At 45.5% G+C, this 13,460-nt stretch overlaps 1 protein-coding gene across 5 annotated transcripts in view; it reads left to right on the top strand.

Moving 5' to 3' along the window:
• The window catches only part of DNAH11 (dynein axonemal heavy chain 11), a 302,981-nt gene that overhangs the window by 194,399 nt on the left and 95,122 nt on the right, over positions 1–13,460 (top strand). For all 5 annotated transcript variants that reach the window (XM_066354493.1, XM_066354491.1, XM_066354490.1 and 2 more), the window contains exon 56: positions 10,343–10,576. In XM_066354493.1, coding sequence (XP_066210590.1) covers positions 10,343–10,576 — 234 coding nt within the window. The remainder of the gene's footprint in view (positions 1–10,342; positions 10,577–13,460) is intronic.

Genomic DNA, 13,460 nt, shown 5'->3' with positions numbered 1-13,460 from the left:
CAGCATGTTTTGACTCTTGTCCTGACTAATGAGAAGCTCGGGGTCATTACTTCCTTGAATCATACATAATAGGCCTTACTGAATATAAATCCTTTAAAGCCACAGCTAAAAAGCAAAACAAAACAAAAAACTAGCCACCCATAGCCTGGCAATACTTGATCTTAACAAAGGAAGGGAGTGAGTTGTGATTTTTCTCATTACAGTATCGACAGGTAAAAACGCGGCCCCCTTACATTCAGCAATCATTAACGGGTTTCTGTTTTATAGATTATGTTTGTCGTTTGATCACAAGGAGACCTGCACTTTACATTGCTCTTTACCATTATGTATTAAAATGGTTACATGAAACAACAACAACAAAAAGTCAAGGGTTCAGATTTAAAGGCAAAAGGACAGTAAACAGGAAAGTATCATCCAGACATCCTGGAAATGATGTTTTACTTGTATCTGGTGCCTTTCTGATTAGGCAATGTAGAAGGGTGGTGATGGCGGACATTTCCCAGGGAGCTGTGTCTTCTGGTTCCACTGAGGGGAAGGGGGCCTAGGCTAGGCTGGCAACTCACCGTGATTCTGTGTCTTCCTGAGGAGTCTCCAGGAAGCCCATTTAATCTAACACTACCATTAGGTCAAAGTCTACCCAAAAAATTTTATACTTTTAAAAATCTGGAAAACCAGCCTGACCAGGTGGTGGAACAGTGGATAAAGCGTCAGACTGGGATGCAGAGAACCCAGGTTTGAAACCCCAAGGCTCACCAGCTTGAGCCCAAGGTCGCTGGCTTGAGCAAGGGGTCACTCGGTCTGCTGTAGCCCCACGGTCAAGGCACATATGAGAAAGCAATTAATGAACAACTAAGGTGACGCAATGAAGAATTGATGCTTCTCATCTCTCTCCCTTCCTGCCTATCTGTCCCTATCTGTCCCTCTCTCCGTCTCTACCACATAAACAAACAAACAAAATCCAGAAAGCCTCTCAATTTGACAAATAATGGTCACAATTATTAACATAAATTTCTTAGGCTATTGCTAGGTTCACTGCATTCCTGGGGTTATGTAGGGTTTTATTTTATTGTTTAATAATTACAAGAAGGGCTCAAAACAGTACCAATTTATTAGAGGGAGAGAGTCCGTTTGTATCTTGGTTGCAGAATTCAGCTTTATCCCCTGTGTGTTATCAGGTGGGTCTGGTGAGGGAAAGGATCCCAGCTCTTTGTTTCTCAGTGTTAATTTCTCACCAGGGAGGAAATCTGAGCTGGTAGCCTGGTGTGAGTTAGTGTTGGGCACAGTGCTTTTGTAAATTTCCTGCCTTTGCTCGGGCGCAAGCTTTCTCTTGTCAAAGTAGGTGTCACTTTGCAGACAGATACTACTGATGGAGCTCTGATACGCCAGTGACCATTGACATCTGCTGGATGAGGCAGGACTTGCATTATCTTAAGCCCAGAGGGCTCCTGGCAGGTGCTAAACCTATCTCGTGGTATCACGATGCCTCCTATAGGACGCTGAGTGCCACGTAGGCACCTAGGAAGCACTTGGCCATTTCTATGGAGCTGAATTGTGCCTGGAAACAAATTAGCCAGACGACTTTACTTCAGTGCCTTGTGCTTATTTAACTTACCCACCTTCCTAATTTGTTATGCAGGAGCAATAATTATAATTCCGAGTGCAACATGTCTGTGTTCTTTTAAATATGGGTGGTGCCTTTTCTCTGGAGGTCAGAAAGAGCTTTAAGATTTTTGAATGAGCGCTAATTTGATCACCTTCCTAGTTTTAATTTCCATTATTAAGACTGAAAGCTATCAGTATAATTTGGGTTCCTCTTAATTATCAACCTCATTTGCTAAATCTAAGGTACTTCCACAGGTGACCCCCCCCCCCTTTAGCCACAGAGAAAGAATTCATTAAGGCAAGCAGTCTGGTGCGTGCTGACATATAATTTTCCATCGGTATACATGGCGCCCAGGGCCGTGGGCCGACTGCGTCTCTGTAAATGTTTGTGCTACTTTTCTGTGACCTGGTACTGAACTGAAGGAGAGCTGACAGAGTGACCAAAATAGTTTGACACTTAAGCAACCCCAGGGTGTTTACCAAAGACTGTCAACACACGCGCCTCCCCACAGGACATGGACATGGGGTGACGCAGTGTCAGGAGAGAGGGAAGAAGAGGCCACTGATAGGCCTTTGGGTGTCCCTGAGAGTGGGGTTCCAATTGCTAACTGGGGGGACACCTTTCTGAGAAGTGCAAGGGTCCCAGTGAGGAACATTCAAGAAATAAAAGACGGGAGACCCAGGTGTGAGAAAATAAGCCCCGTGCTTTGCTTTTCGAGTCAACACGCAGAGTGGACGTGGACGTCCCTGCAAGGGGGAAATGCTCGGAAGGCAGTGGCAGGACGAGCTCTGTTGCTGGGGTGAGAGGGCGCTGGAAGGGGTGGAAGAGCGGAGGAAGGTGTGGGATCCCGCCTTCAGGCAGATCCGCCCACCAGCAAGTTAAAATTCTCTGTCCTTGTGAGGCATGCGACTTAGAGATAACTACACAAGCTCAGTGTCCTTGGCTCAATGAAATGATGATGTTGCACATGCCGCCGCGTCTTCAGTCCGGAACATGTTACAAGGTTGGTAACGTATCAATGACGTATTTGATGACTATTTTCCAAACTGATGGTAAGAAAAAGTCCACTCAAAGAGGAATGTGATTTTACTGCTGTACTTAAAGACCGATTTCTTCGGAAGTGTCCAGGTTCCTTTTTAAATGTGAGGCCAAGCGTGACGAGAGGTAAACAACATTTTGTTAATGTAGGTATGTTAGCAGTGTTTCTAGCAATGGTTTTTTTAGCACAGTTTTTTCTTTGAAATTTAAGTGAGGATTATCCCATATGAATTTACAGAGTACAATAGAAAGATAACCTTGTGCAATAGAAATTTTTTTTTAATTTGGGGGGGAATATCCTCTTTCTGAGGAATACTGACATCATTTTAAAAAGATCAAGATAAAAACAATGCAACCAAATTCATCTTGAAACTGCCTGAATCTCTTATGGGCTTAAGCTATGTGCAGATAGGAAATGGCCCAGGAGGTCATTACTACCCCATTCTTTTTTTTTTTTTTTTTAACAGAGACAGAGAGTCAGAGAGAGGGATAGATAGAGACAGACAGACAGGAACGGAGAGAGATGAGAAGCATCAAACATCAGTTTTTTGTTGTGACACCTTAGTTGTTCATTGATTGCTTTCTCCTATGTGCCTTGACCGTGGACCTTTAGCAGACCGAGTAACCCCTTGCTCGAGCCAGCGACCTTGGGTCCACGCTGGTGAGCTTTTGCTCAAACCAGATGAGCCCGCGCTCAAGCTGGCGACCTCGGGGTCTTGAACCTGGGTCTTTCCACTTCCCAGTCCGACACTCTATCCACTGCGCCACCGCCTGCTCAGACGTCTACCCCATTCTTTAATCCTCTTTGTCCTTGACACAGACAGACAGACACCCCATCCATCAGACATTTCCTCTGTGCATATTAATGAAATTTAGAAGAGAATTTTAAAAAACAACACAGTAGAATGCTGCTTTCCAGGGCTTTGGCTACTATGTAAACTTCAGCAAGCCCTTCTATCTCAAAAGTAGGGTCCAGTTGTTATAGCTTCCCAGGAACCTGGACGTGCTGTTAAGCAGAAGTTTATTTAAATCAAATGAAGGCGTCGCAACCTCCAAGTTGTAGTCTTGTGGCTTTCCTCTCGTGCCGGGCTCCCCAGACCAGCTGTGCCACCCCCTGCCTTGTCCCTTTGTTGGAAAAGGGAGCCGGGTTCCATTGTACCTGCTCACACCCTCCATCCTCAACGGCTTTGTCTTCACATGCAGAACCGCTGAAGCTGCTTCTCTCAGTGATGCTGGAAACGCATCTGGAAGGTTGCTGGCTTTGGCTGGACCTGATCTTGCCTTTAAAACCCAAAGTTGGTCTCCAAAGGACGAAGAATTAAAAGCATGAGCAAACTGACAACAAAATGAACCCACCAAACAAAGTAACAAACAAAACCGAAAAATAGCACATGACTTAGAAAATGGTGTGGTGCTATGTTTAACACTTGCGACTGCTCCTTCGCCATCACCAATAGCAGAAGTAACACCTCCCTGCCTCTGCATGGCTTGTCACTTCTAATCACCAGCCTTCTAAGGAGGGCCACTGGTTTCCCTGGAGCACAGGTGAGGCAATGGAGGTCATGAGCACAGGACCGGGGAAGGGCCTGTCCGCACTTTGACACGAAGCCCCAGAGTCTTAAATCCTGCTTTTGACTATTGCACACGTTTGTTCTGGAAGAGGAAGAAAAGGAAAGGAAGGAAAGAGACAGTAAAAAGGAGTAATGAAAGTTTAACGTTTGGTTTTGGGGACAGGAGCAAGTACAGGGACTAGAATAACTCGTCCAACTTTGCAGAACTGGAATTTAATCCAGGATCTAGGACTCAAAGCCTGCATCTCCGGCTGCCTGCAGAATCTTTTTCCGGGAGTTAATCAGCACTGTGAAGAGCTTAGGAGAGGTGCTCAAATGCAGTGCTGCTCATGCTATGCATTATTGAATTGCCTTTATTTAATAAACCAACCTGACAACCATAAGTATCTAATACAGTCTCTACTTTTACCAGCCCCAAAAGGGGTTAAAAAGTACAGCTAACGTTATACCTCAGTAGTTTGGAATTATTAAAATATTAATATAGACATTAACATGTGCATTTATATGTAAATTATACTTTGATAAAGCTGTAAAGGTTGACCAGGCGGTGGCACAGTGGATAGAGCGTCAAACTGGGATGCAGAGGACCCAGGTTCGAAACCTGAGGTCGCCAGCTTCAGCGCGGGCTCACCAGCTTCAGCACACAGGGTCACTGGCTTGAGCATGGGATCATAGTCATGACCCCATGGTCGCTGGTTTGAGCCCAAAGGTCACTGACTTGAAACCCAAGGTCACTGGCTTGAGTCCAAGGTTGCTGGCTTGAGCAAGGGGTCACTTGCTCTGCTGTAGCCCCTCCCCCCATCAAGGTACATATGAGAAAGTAATCAATGAACAACTAAGGAGCTGCAATGAAGAATTGATGCTTTTCATTCCTCTCCCTACCTGTCTGTCTGTCCCTATCTGTCCCTCTCTCTGTCTCTCTGCCTCTGCCTCTGTCTCTGTCACACACACACACACACACACACAAAAGCTGTAAAAAATAAATTTCTGAGAAAAACTTTCAAGATGGACTGTAGGTATATAACATTATATGTTACAAAGTTAACCCAAGTTAAATTTAAAATATAAAAGTTTCCTTTCATCTCCCCACTTCTCTTTTGAAATTTTGAATATTTTTGAAAGTTCATACTTAAAACTATAAACTAGTACGGTCTTCTTTGCTGGTCTCAGGAAAGTATAAAATCTTATATAATATAATATGATGTTTGGTTTAATTCTGGCTTCCGGATTTTGGTCATCTTTCAAATTTTTCTATCTGTCATTTTCAACAACAGGGAGACATACTGGGCCTTTGCTTTAAAAGTCAATCATGCCTATGTGGTCAATTAATATTTGACAAAGGATGCAAGAACATATAGTGGGGTAAAGACAGTCTATTCAGTAAATAGTGTTGGGAAAATTAGATATATGCAAAAATAAATAAATCTAGACCACCTTCTTATACAAGAATAAACTCAAAATGGATTAAAGACTTAAATATTAGGCATGGGCCTATAAAAGTCATAGAAGAAAACATAGCAAAATCTCAGACACTTTTCAGCAATATTTTTTTCAGATAAATTTCAGGCAAGGGAAATGGGAGAAAAGAGAAACAAATGGGACTACATCAAACTAAAAAAATTTGGCCTGACCAGGTGGTGGCGCGTGCAGTGGATGGAGCATCAGACTGGGATGCAGAGGACCCAGGTTCAAGACCCCGAGGCTGCCAGCTTGAGCGTGGGCTCATCTGTTTTGGGTGGAGCTCACCAGCTTGGACCCAAGGTCGCTGGCTTGAGCAAGGGGTTACTCGGTCTGCTGAAGGCCCATGGTCAAGGCACGTATGAGAAAGCAATCAATGAACAACTAAGGTGTTGCAATGAAAAACTGATGATTGATGCTTCTCATCTCTCTCCGTTCCTGTCTGTCTATTCCTCTGACTCACTCTCAGTCGCTGTTAAAAAAAAAAAAAAATTTGCACAGCAAAGGAAACCATCAACAAAATGAAAAAACCCACTGAATGGAGGAACATATTTGCCAATATATCTGATAAGGAGTTAATATTCAAAATCTATAAAGAACTCATATAACTCAACAGTGGAAAAAATAACCCAATTAAAAAATGGGCAAAGGATCTCTATAGACACTTTTCTAAAGAGGACATACAGATGACCAATAGACATATGAAAAGATGCTCAACATCACTAATAATCAGAAAAATGCAACTTAAAACCACAATGAGATATCACCTTACACCTGTCAGAATGGCGCTCATCGATAAACCAACAAACGACCTGTGCTGGCGCGCCTGTGGAGAAAAGGGAGCCCTCAGGCACTGCTGGTGGGAATGCAGATCGGTGCAGCCACTGTGGGAAGCAGTATGGAGAAAAGGGAGCCCTCAGGCACTGCTGGTGGGAATGCAGGTCGGTGCAGCCACTGTGGGAAGCAGTATGGAGAAAAGGGAGCCCTCAGGCACTGCTGGTGGGAATGCAGGTCGGTGCAGCCACTGTGGGAAGCAGTATGGAGAAAAGGGAGCCCTCAGGCACTGCTGGTGGGAATGCAGGTCGGTGCAGCCACTGTGGGAAGCAGTATGGAGAAAAGGGAGCCCTCAGGCACTGCTGGTGGGAGTGCAGATCGGTGCAGCCACTGTGGAAAACAGTATGCAGTTATGTCAAAAAATTAAAAATGGAACTGCCTTATGACCCAGCAACACTGCTTCTGGGAATATATCCCAAGAATCCTGAAACCCTAATTTGAAAGACTATATGCACCCCCATGTTCATTGCAGCATGAATTACAATAGCCAGGATATGGAAACAGTGCACGTTCCCATCAGTAGATGAGTGGATAAAAAATCTGTGGTACATTTACAGAATGGAGCACTTATAGCTAACCATAAAGAAGGAACTCTTACCTTTTTTTTTTTTTGTATACCTCTAAAGCTGGAAACGGAGAGGCAGTCAGACTCCCGCATGCGCCCGACCGGGATCCACCCGGCACGCCCACCAGGGGGCGATGCTCTGCCCATCCGGGGCGTCTCTCTGTCATGACCAGAGCCACTCTAGCGCTTGGGGCAGAGGCCAAGGGGCCATCCCCAGTGCCCGGGCCATCTTTTGCTCCAATGGAGCCTCGGCTGCGGGAGGGGAAGAGAGAGACAGAAAAGAAGGAGAGGGGGAGGGGTGGAGAAGCAGATGGGAGAGAGACAGAAAAGAAGGAGAGGGGGAGGGGTGGAGAAGCAGATGGGCGCCTCTCCTATGTGCCCTGGCCAGGAATCGAACCCAGGACTTCCGTACGCCAGGCCGACCTCTACCACTGAGCCAACCGGCCAGGGCCAGAACTCTTACCTTTTGAAACAGCATGGATGGACCTGGAGATCATTATGCTAAGTGAAATAAGCCAGTCAGAGAAAGACCAGTACCATATGATTTCATTAATTTGTGGAATCTAATGAAAGGAATGAACGAACAAGCAAAATAGAAACAGGCTCATACAAAGAGAGCTGGCTGATAGCTGTCAGAGGGTATTGGGTGAGGGAGGTGGAGGGATAGAGCAAAAACAGGACAAAACAACCTCTTGGCCACGGACAGCAGTGTGGTGGTTGCCAAGGGCGGGCGGGGAGGAGTGAAGGAGGGTGTGAGGGGATAAATGGTGATGGACAAAGACTTGACTTGGGTGGGGGGTGAACACAATACGGTGTACAGAGATGTGTTATAAAGTTGGGCACCTGGCACCTGTATAAGTATGGTCACCAGTGCCGCCCCAATAAAATTCAATTATTTTAAAAAGTCAGCTGGCCGAGGTACTTGGTGGGGCAGTCAGTGACCGCCACCAGCCGGGAACCGTCACACCAAGGAACAGATTTGTGTATGTTTTAATGTTTACAGCCAGCCAACTGTGAGAGAGTAGAAACTGAGCACTTTTTATTAATGTGAGGAAAAAGCAGTTTTGATTTTGCGTTTGATTATGCGTTGAATACAGCATTGTTTTTCCAAAGCTGCTTCGTGGGGAAATCTTGGGCGTATAACCACTTGCTAGAGGCATGGTGATTTTGGCCTTTCCCCCTAACTGGCCACTAAACAACTACAGCAGGGGGTCACCTGGTTTCCACTCAGGGGCCAAATGCTGCAGGAGCCGCGTTCTGAGCTCTCACGTCGGAAAGTAGAAAATACAGCATAGCATGGCCTTCCGGCAGCAGTCCCGGCAGCCGTCTCCTCTGTGGCCCCCCCAAAAGAAAACTGGAGATAAATGAATGGCAGAATAAATAATTTATGCTAATGAAATTACTGCAATTAGTAGTTCTACAATGACCCTTTAAAAGCCACAGCTGTTAATGTCAGGAAGTGCTGTCACTACTGACCTTATCCTAAGAGAAAGTGACAAATTGAGAATGCAGGGAAGACCAGTCATCAAAGGGGTCTGTTCTGGACCGATTAGAGTTTTCTGAAAAACAGTGTGAATTACAGCCAGCTGCTCCCTGGCTCTGGGAGCCTCCCATGCTGGGCCATTTTGTTAAGCCCAATAACAAGAGTTATTTTGCCCCATTGAGACAAGTTGTCCCGGGGCCACCTCCAGCTCCACCGGAAACCGCTTCTTCCATGGCGGATTTACAAACGGAACTCTTGTTAAGGGGAGCTCTGTGGGGCAGCCCAGTAGCCTCCTCATAAGGATCATGGTTGGGAAGAGGCCAGGGTTGGATGCTGTTTCCTCTCTCTAAGGAGATTGCTCTTGGCCGGGGAAGTATTTATCTTTATTACAGAAGGCTTTGTACACATTTTTCAGTTCATGTTAGAACAAGGCGGGACAGGGGTGAATTTCCACCCATGTTTATTTATATTTGCAGTCAGGTCCTTTGAAAAATAAAATCCTCACGGGGATATGATTCCTATGGAGTTTATACAAATTCCTTATAAATCGATATTTCTGAGTTCACTATTTGATTCTATGTGTCTTAGATCTACTGGAAACAAAGAATACCTATTCGGGATTTGGATCCAAACTTCCATTTTTGCTTTTAAAAACATGTTAGTTACAAGTGAAATGGATTTTTTCATAGGCAGAACAGTCCGATATGTATATACATATGTTAAACCCACTCGGGAATTCTTCAGGAGGTGGGGGAGCGGAGCGTTGAGACTTTGCTCAGGCACGGTTGTTTCCCACTACCAAGAGCCGGCCTGTCTCTCCTCCCACCCCTGGTTCTCGTCCTGATGGTGCAGGTTCGAAGCGTTTAACTGCATCACCAGCCACTTGTGCCCAATTTTCCCCAAGATGTCTGAGTGTTATTGACAACACTTTGGTAAATTATGTGTGACTTTCCTAAGAGGTGCTGTAGCTCATTTAATTCATATTAATTGATTTTTTTAGGCTTCCCTTGATTAATTGAATCTGGTTCATCTTGTACAGAATGCAATAAATAATCATTAAAACGAGGGAGATGTGACTCTACAAATTAAAAAGTTAACTGCTTCAGAAGTCATAGAGGACAAAATGGAAAGAATGTGCAGTGGGGGGGAGGTTCTTCAGGAAATCTTCAAAGGAGAATTACTCGGAATCTCTACCCCTCCCCAATGAGAGTAGAAATGATCACGGTATTTTCCTGGCAAAAGCGGTGACTTTTACACCTTCCCATCCAGTTTGGTTTCACGTGGATTCTTATAAAACTGGATTTCTCAGGTTTTAGCTTTTTTTCTTTTCTTTGTTTCTTTTCTTTTCTTTTTTGACTGCAGGGTTACTGGTTTCCTTTGCCTAAAGTTGAGTTTGAAAAGCAACACTGCTTCTCAGAGCACTGTGTCTCAGTCTCTCCAGTGTGTCGTTCTCACACGTGACGGAAAACTCAGGTTGTGAAAAGCAGCACTTGTGTTATGTTGGTTTTGGGGATTGGTGTGCAGAGCACGTAAAAACCTTTTGCTCTCTTGGCAAAAAAAAAAAAAAAAAAGTAGCAAAGCTGAATGCTTTTTTCTTTTTTTCTTTTAATCATCTCTCTAATCCTGTGGGTATCTCTTAAAGACTAATTAGGTGTTCCTGGATTCTGCTAGAATTTGTTCTGGCTTTTAGGAAAAAATACCGTATAAATTGGTTAAATTTTTTTTTTTTACTTGCAGTTTTGTTTTGACTTGAGAGAATTTCACATAAATTGCCATGTTTGTGTTTTCAGCCCCTGGTCAAGGATTCCATCAGCTCTTTCATGGCCCACGTTCACACCAGCGTCAATGACATGAGCACCAGGTATTACCAAAACGAGAGAAGATACAACTATACCACCCCGAAGAGTTTTCTAGAACAAATATCCCTGTTTAAGCACCTGTTGAGGAAGAAACAAGAAGAGGTGTCGCAGAAGAAAGAGCACTTGGTGACTGGCATCCGGAAGCTGAAGACGACAGCCTCGCAGGTGTGTCCAAGTGTGTGATTACTGCATGAAACCTGTGCTCTTGCAATTTTTTTAAAAAATTATTTTTGAAGCAACATTTCAAACCATTGATGTAAGACACTTCGTTCTAAAATTTTACAGTTTAAGGACACAGCACATTGTTGCTGCTTTCCTGGTCCTAGAAAGGGGGCAGCCAGTGACCCCATCCCTGCTGGTTTGGAGACACCTCGGCCCTGACTCGGGGCAGGGCAGTGGAGACGTGTTGAGGGGAACAGGCACAGTGGACTCCCCTGTCTTGTCGCTGATTGTGTCAGTGTGCGGGGCTTACTGTCAGGGATTTGTCCCCCGGGGAAGGAACTAGGATCTGTTTTGGTCTCAAATTCTCAGCCTTCAGTGAGATTTCCTGGTTAATGATGTCATTAGGATCCCTAAGTCTAGCCTTTTTCTCCAGTCTTGGTGTCTGGTCTCCTTTTAGCCACTGTCTCTCTCTTAGATGAAAGTATCCACTGTTGTTTTCATCCTCGGTGTGATAAAGGCCCTGCAACCTGAGAGGGCAGTACCTCTCACCTCCAGGAGTAAACCTCCGGAGAATTCACACAGGACGGTAGTCATCTGATTTCATTGGGAAACACCAAACAAGTTTACGGTGCAGGTGTTGCTGTTGTCATTTTATATGTAAGGCTGAAAGAGTTTAAGGGCACAGAACCAGTAAGGTTGGGTTTGAACCTAGAACCCAGATCGGTATTACTTTAAAGCCCATGATTGTCCGCGGTCCCATGCTGCCTCTCTGACTGGTCGAAAGGAATTAGGATGAGAGGAAATAGAGACTTTGGAGAAAGGCTCTGTTTTTCTCTGAGCCACATGGGCCCTAGAGCTGGAAGGAAAAAACAGTTGTCACTGGGGTGACCTCAACACTCTGCAGTATTGTCATTAGGTCCTACTCTCTTGCTTTTCAAGAGATTGAGCCAGTTGTTCCCCCAAGCACACAGCTGGTCCATCTGTGCCTCAGAAGAAGCCACCAGCTGGTTGGGAGCACACGTTGGCACCTTTCACTCTGGACATGTCCTTCGTGCACTGCATAGGCCAAAGCACTGTTCACGTCTTCCCCTCTGGGCTTTGTAAACCAGGAATGGCTCTTTGGTGAAACGCTGATCTGTACAGAGCAGTGAGTAGATAGAGCACGACTGGGAAAAGGAAACCGGAGTGAGGAGGTTTCCGGGATTGAGTGGTGGGAATAGTTTCTGGGAAGCCCCCAAGGAGGGTAGCCGTATTTGTGCATCTTTTTCTTCCCTTTCGAAGAATGTCTTTCTTTCTTCTTCTTTCTGTGTACATTCTCTGTGACTCTTTTTCTCATTGTCCTCTTTCCCTTTCCTTTTTTTTTTTCCTACCTCTCCCTCCAATTCTATCTCATTTAAATCCAGACCCCTCTCCCCAGTAAAGACTTTCCTGGAGTCCTGCTGGGCTAAGAGAAGGTGAGTGAGTGGTGTTCTAACATCATCTCAGTCGTGTGTCGATGAGTCAAGGCGGTGGGGGAGAGAGAGAAAAGGGGCCAGCAGTTCACTGCCCAGTGCATGGCTGCTTATGGTCTCCTATTTCCTCTCAGCTAGAAACAGGCAGAGAGTCTGTGAGGAAGCTGCACAGAGTGTTGATTGAAGGACCACTGGTGATTTATTTTCTTTAGGTGTTTGTGCCTGTGATGCTCTTAATAATAGAAGAGAGGTGGGACTATACCCAGTAGCTTCCAAGAGTTATTTAGTTTTTTTAAATCAACTTATTAGTAAATGAAGCATAGTTTCCTCTGTGGAAATCCCTTTTACTGCCACATATCTCCTCTTTAGATGTCATCTTAGGTCATCATTGATCTTCAGTGAGCTTTCTCCATAGATAAGGCTTCCCATCGAGGGCCTAAGCACTGGGTTTTTCAGACCTAGTAGCTTCATTAAAAACTGCCATTAGGCCCTGGCCAGTTGGCTCAGCAGTAGAGCGTCGGCCTGGCGTGCAGAAGTCCTGAGTTCGATTCCCAGCCAGGGCACACAGGAGAGGCACCCATTTGCTTCTCCACCCCTCCCCCTCTCCTTCCTCTCTGTCTCTCTCTTCCCCTCCCGCAGCGAGGCTCCATTGGAGCAAAGATGGCCTGGGCGCTGGGGATGGCTCTGTGGCCTCTGCCTCAGGCGCTAGAATGGCTCTGGATGCAGCAGAGCGACACCCCAGAGGGGCAGAACATCGCCCCTTGGTGGGCATGCTGGGTGGATCCCGGTCAGGCGCATGCAGGAGTCTGTCTGACTGCCTCCCCGTTTCCAGCTTCGGAAAAATGAAAAACAAAAAAGACAAAAAAACCCTGCCTTTAGAGGCCCTGGCTGGTTGGCTCAGTGGTAGAGCATTGGCCCAGTGTGTGGAAGTCTCAGGTTTTATTCCTGGTCAGGGCACACAGGAGAAACAACCATCCCCTTGTCCACCCCTCCCCTTCTCTCTCTCTCTCTCTCTCTCTCTCTCTCTCTCTTTCCCACCCATAGCCATGGCTTGAATGTTTCAAGCAAAGTTGGCCCCAGGTGCTGAGGATGGCTCCATGGGCTCTCCTCAGGCACTAAAAATAGCTCAGTTGGCTAGCAATGGAGCAGCTGCCCCAGATGGGCAGAGCATCCCCCAGTAGGGGGCTTGCTGAGTAGATCCTGGTCAGGGCATATGCAAGAGTCTGCCTCCCTGCCTCTCACCCTCTCACTTAATAAAAAATAAAAAAATAAAAAAACTGACACTAGGGCTTGAAATAAGAGTCTTCCTAATCTCTTGGGTGATTCTTTTGATTACGACTTAGCACATGACCACTTTCACATGGCTAAAAAGAACAGAAGCAAATGTCATTATGTAGTGATACCCTGAGTTCATAGAAAGGCTAGAATGTCCATCT

Source organism: Saccopteryx leptura, chromosome 12 (genome assembly GCF_036850995.1).
Source record: "Saccopteryx leptura isolate mSacLep1 chromosome 12, mSacLep1_pri_phased_curated, whole genome shotgun sequence".
NCBI classification, from domain to species: Eukaryota; Metazoa; Chordata; class Mammalia; order Chiroptera; family Emballonuridae; genus Saccopteryx; species Saccopteryx leptura.
This window is presented reverse-complemented; position numbering and strand designations above follow the sequence as displayed.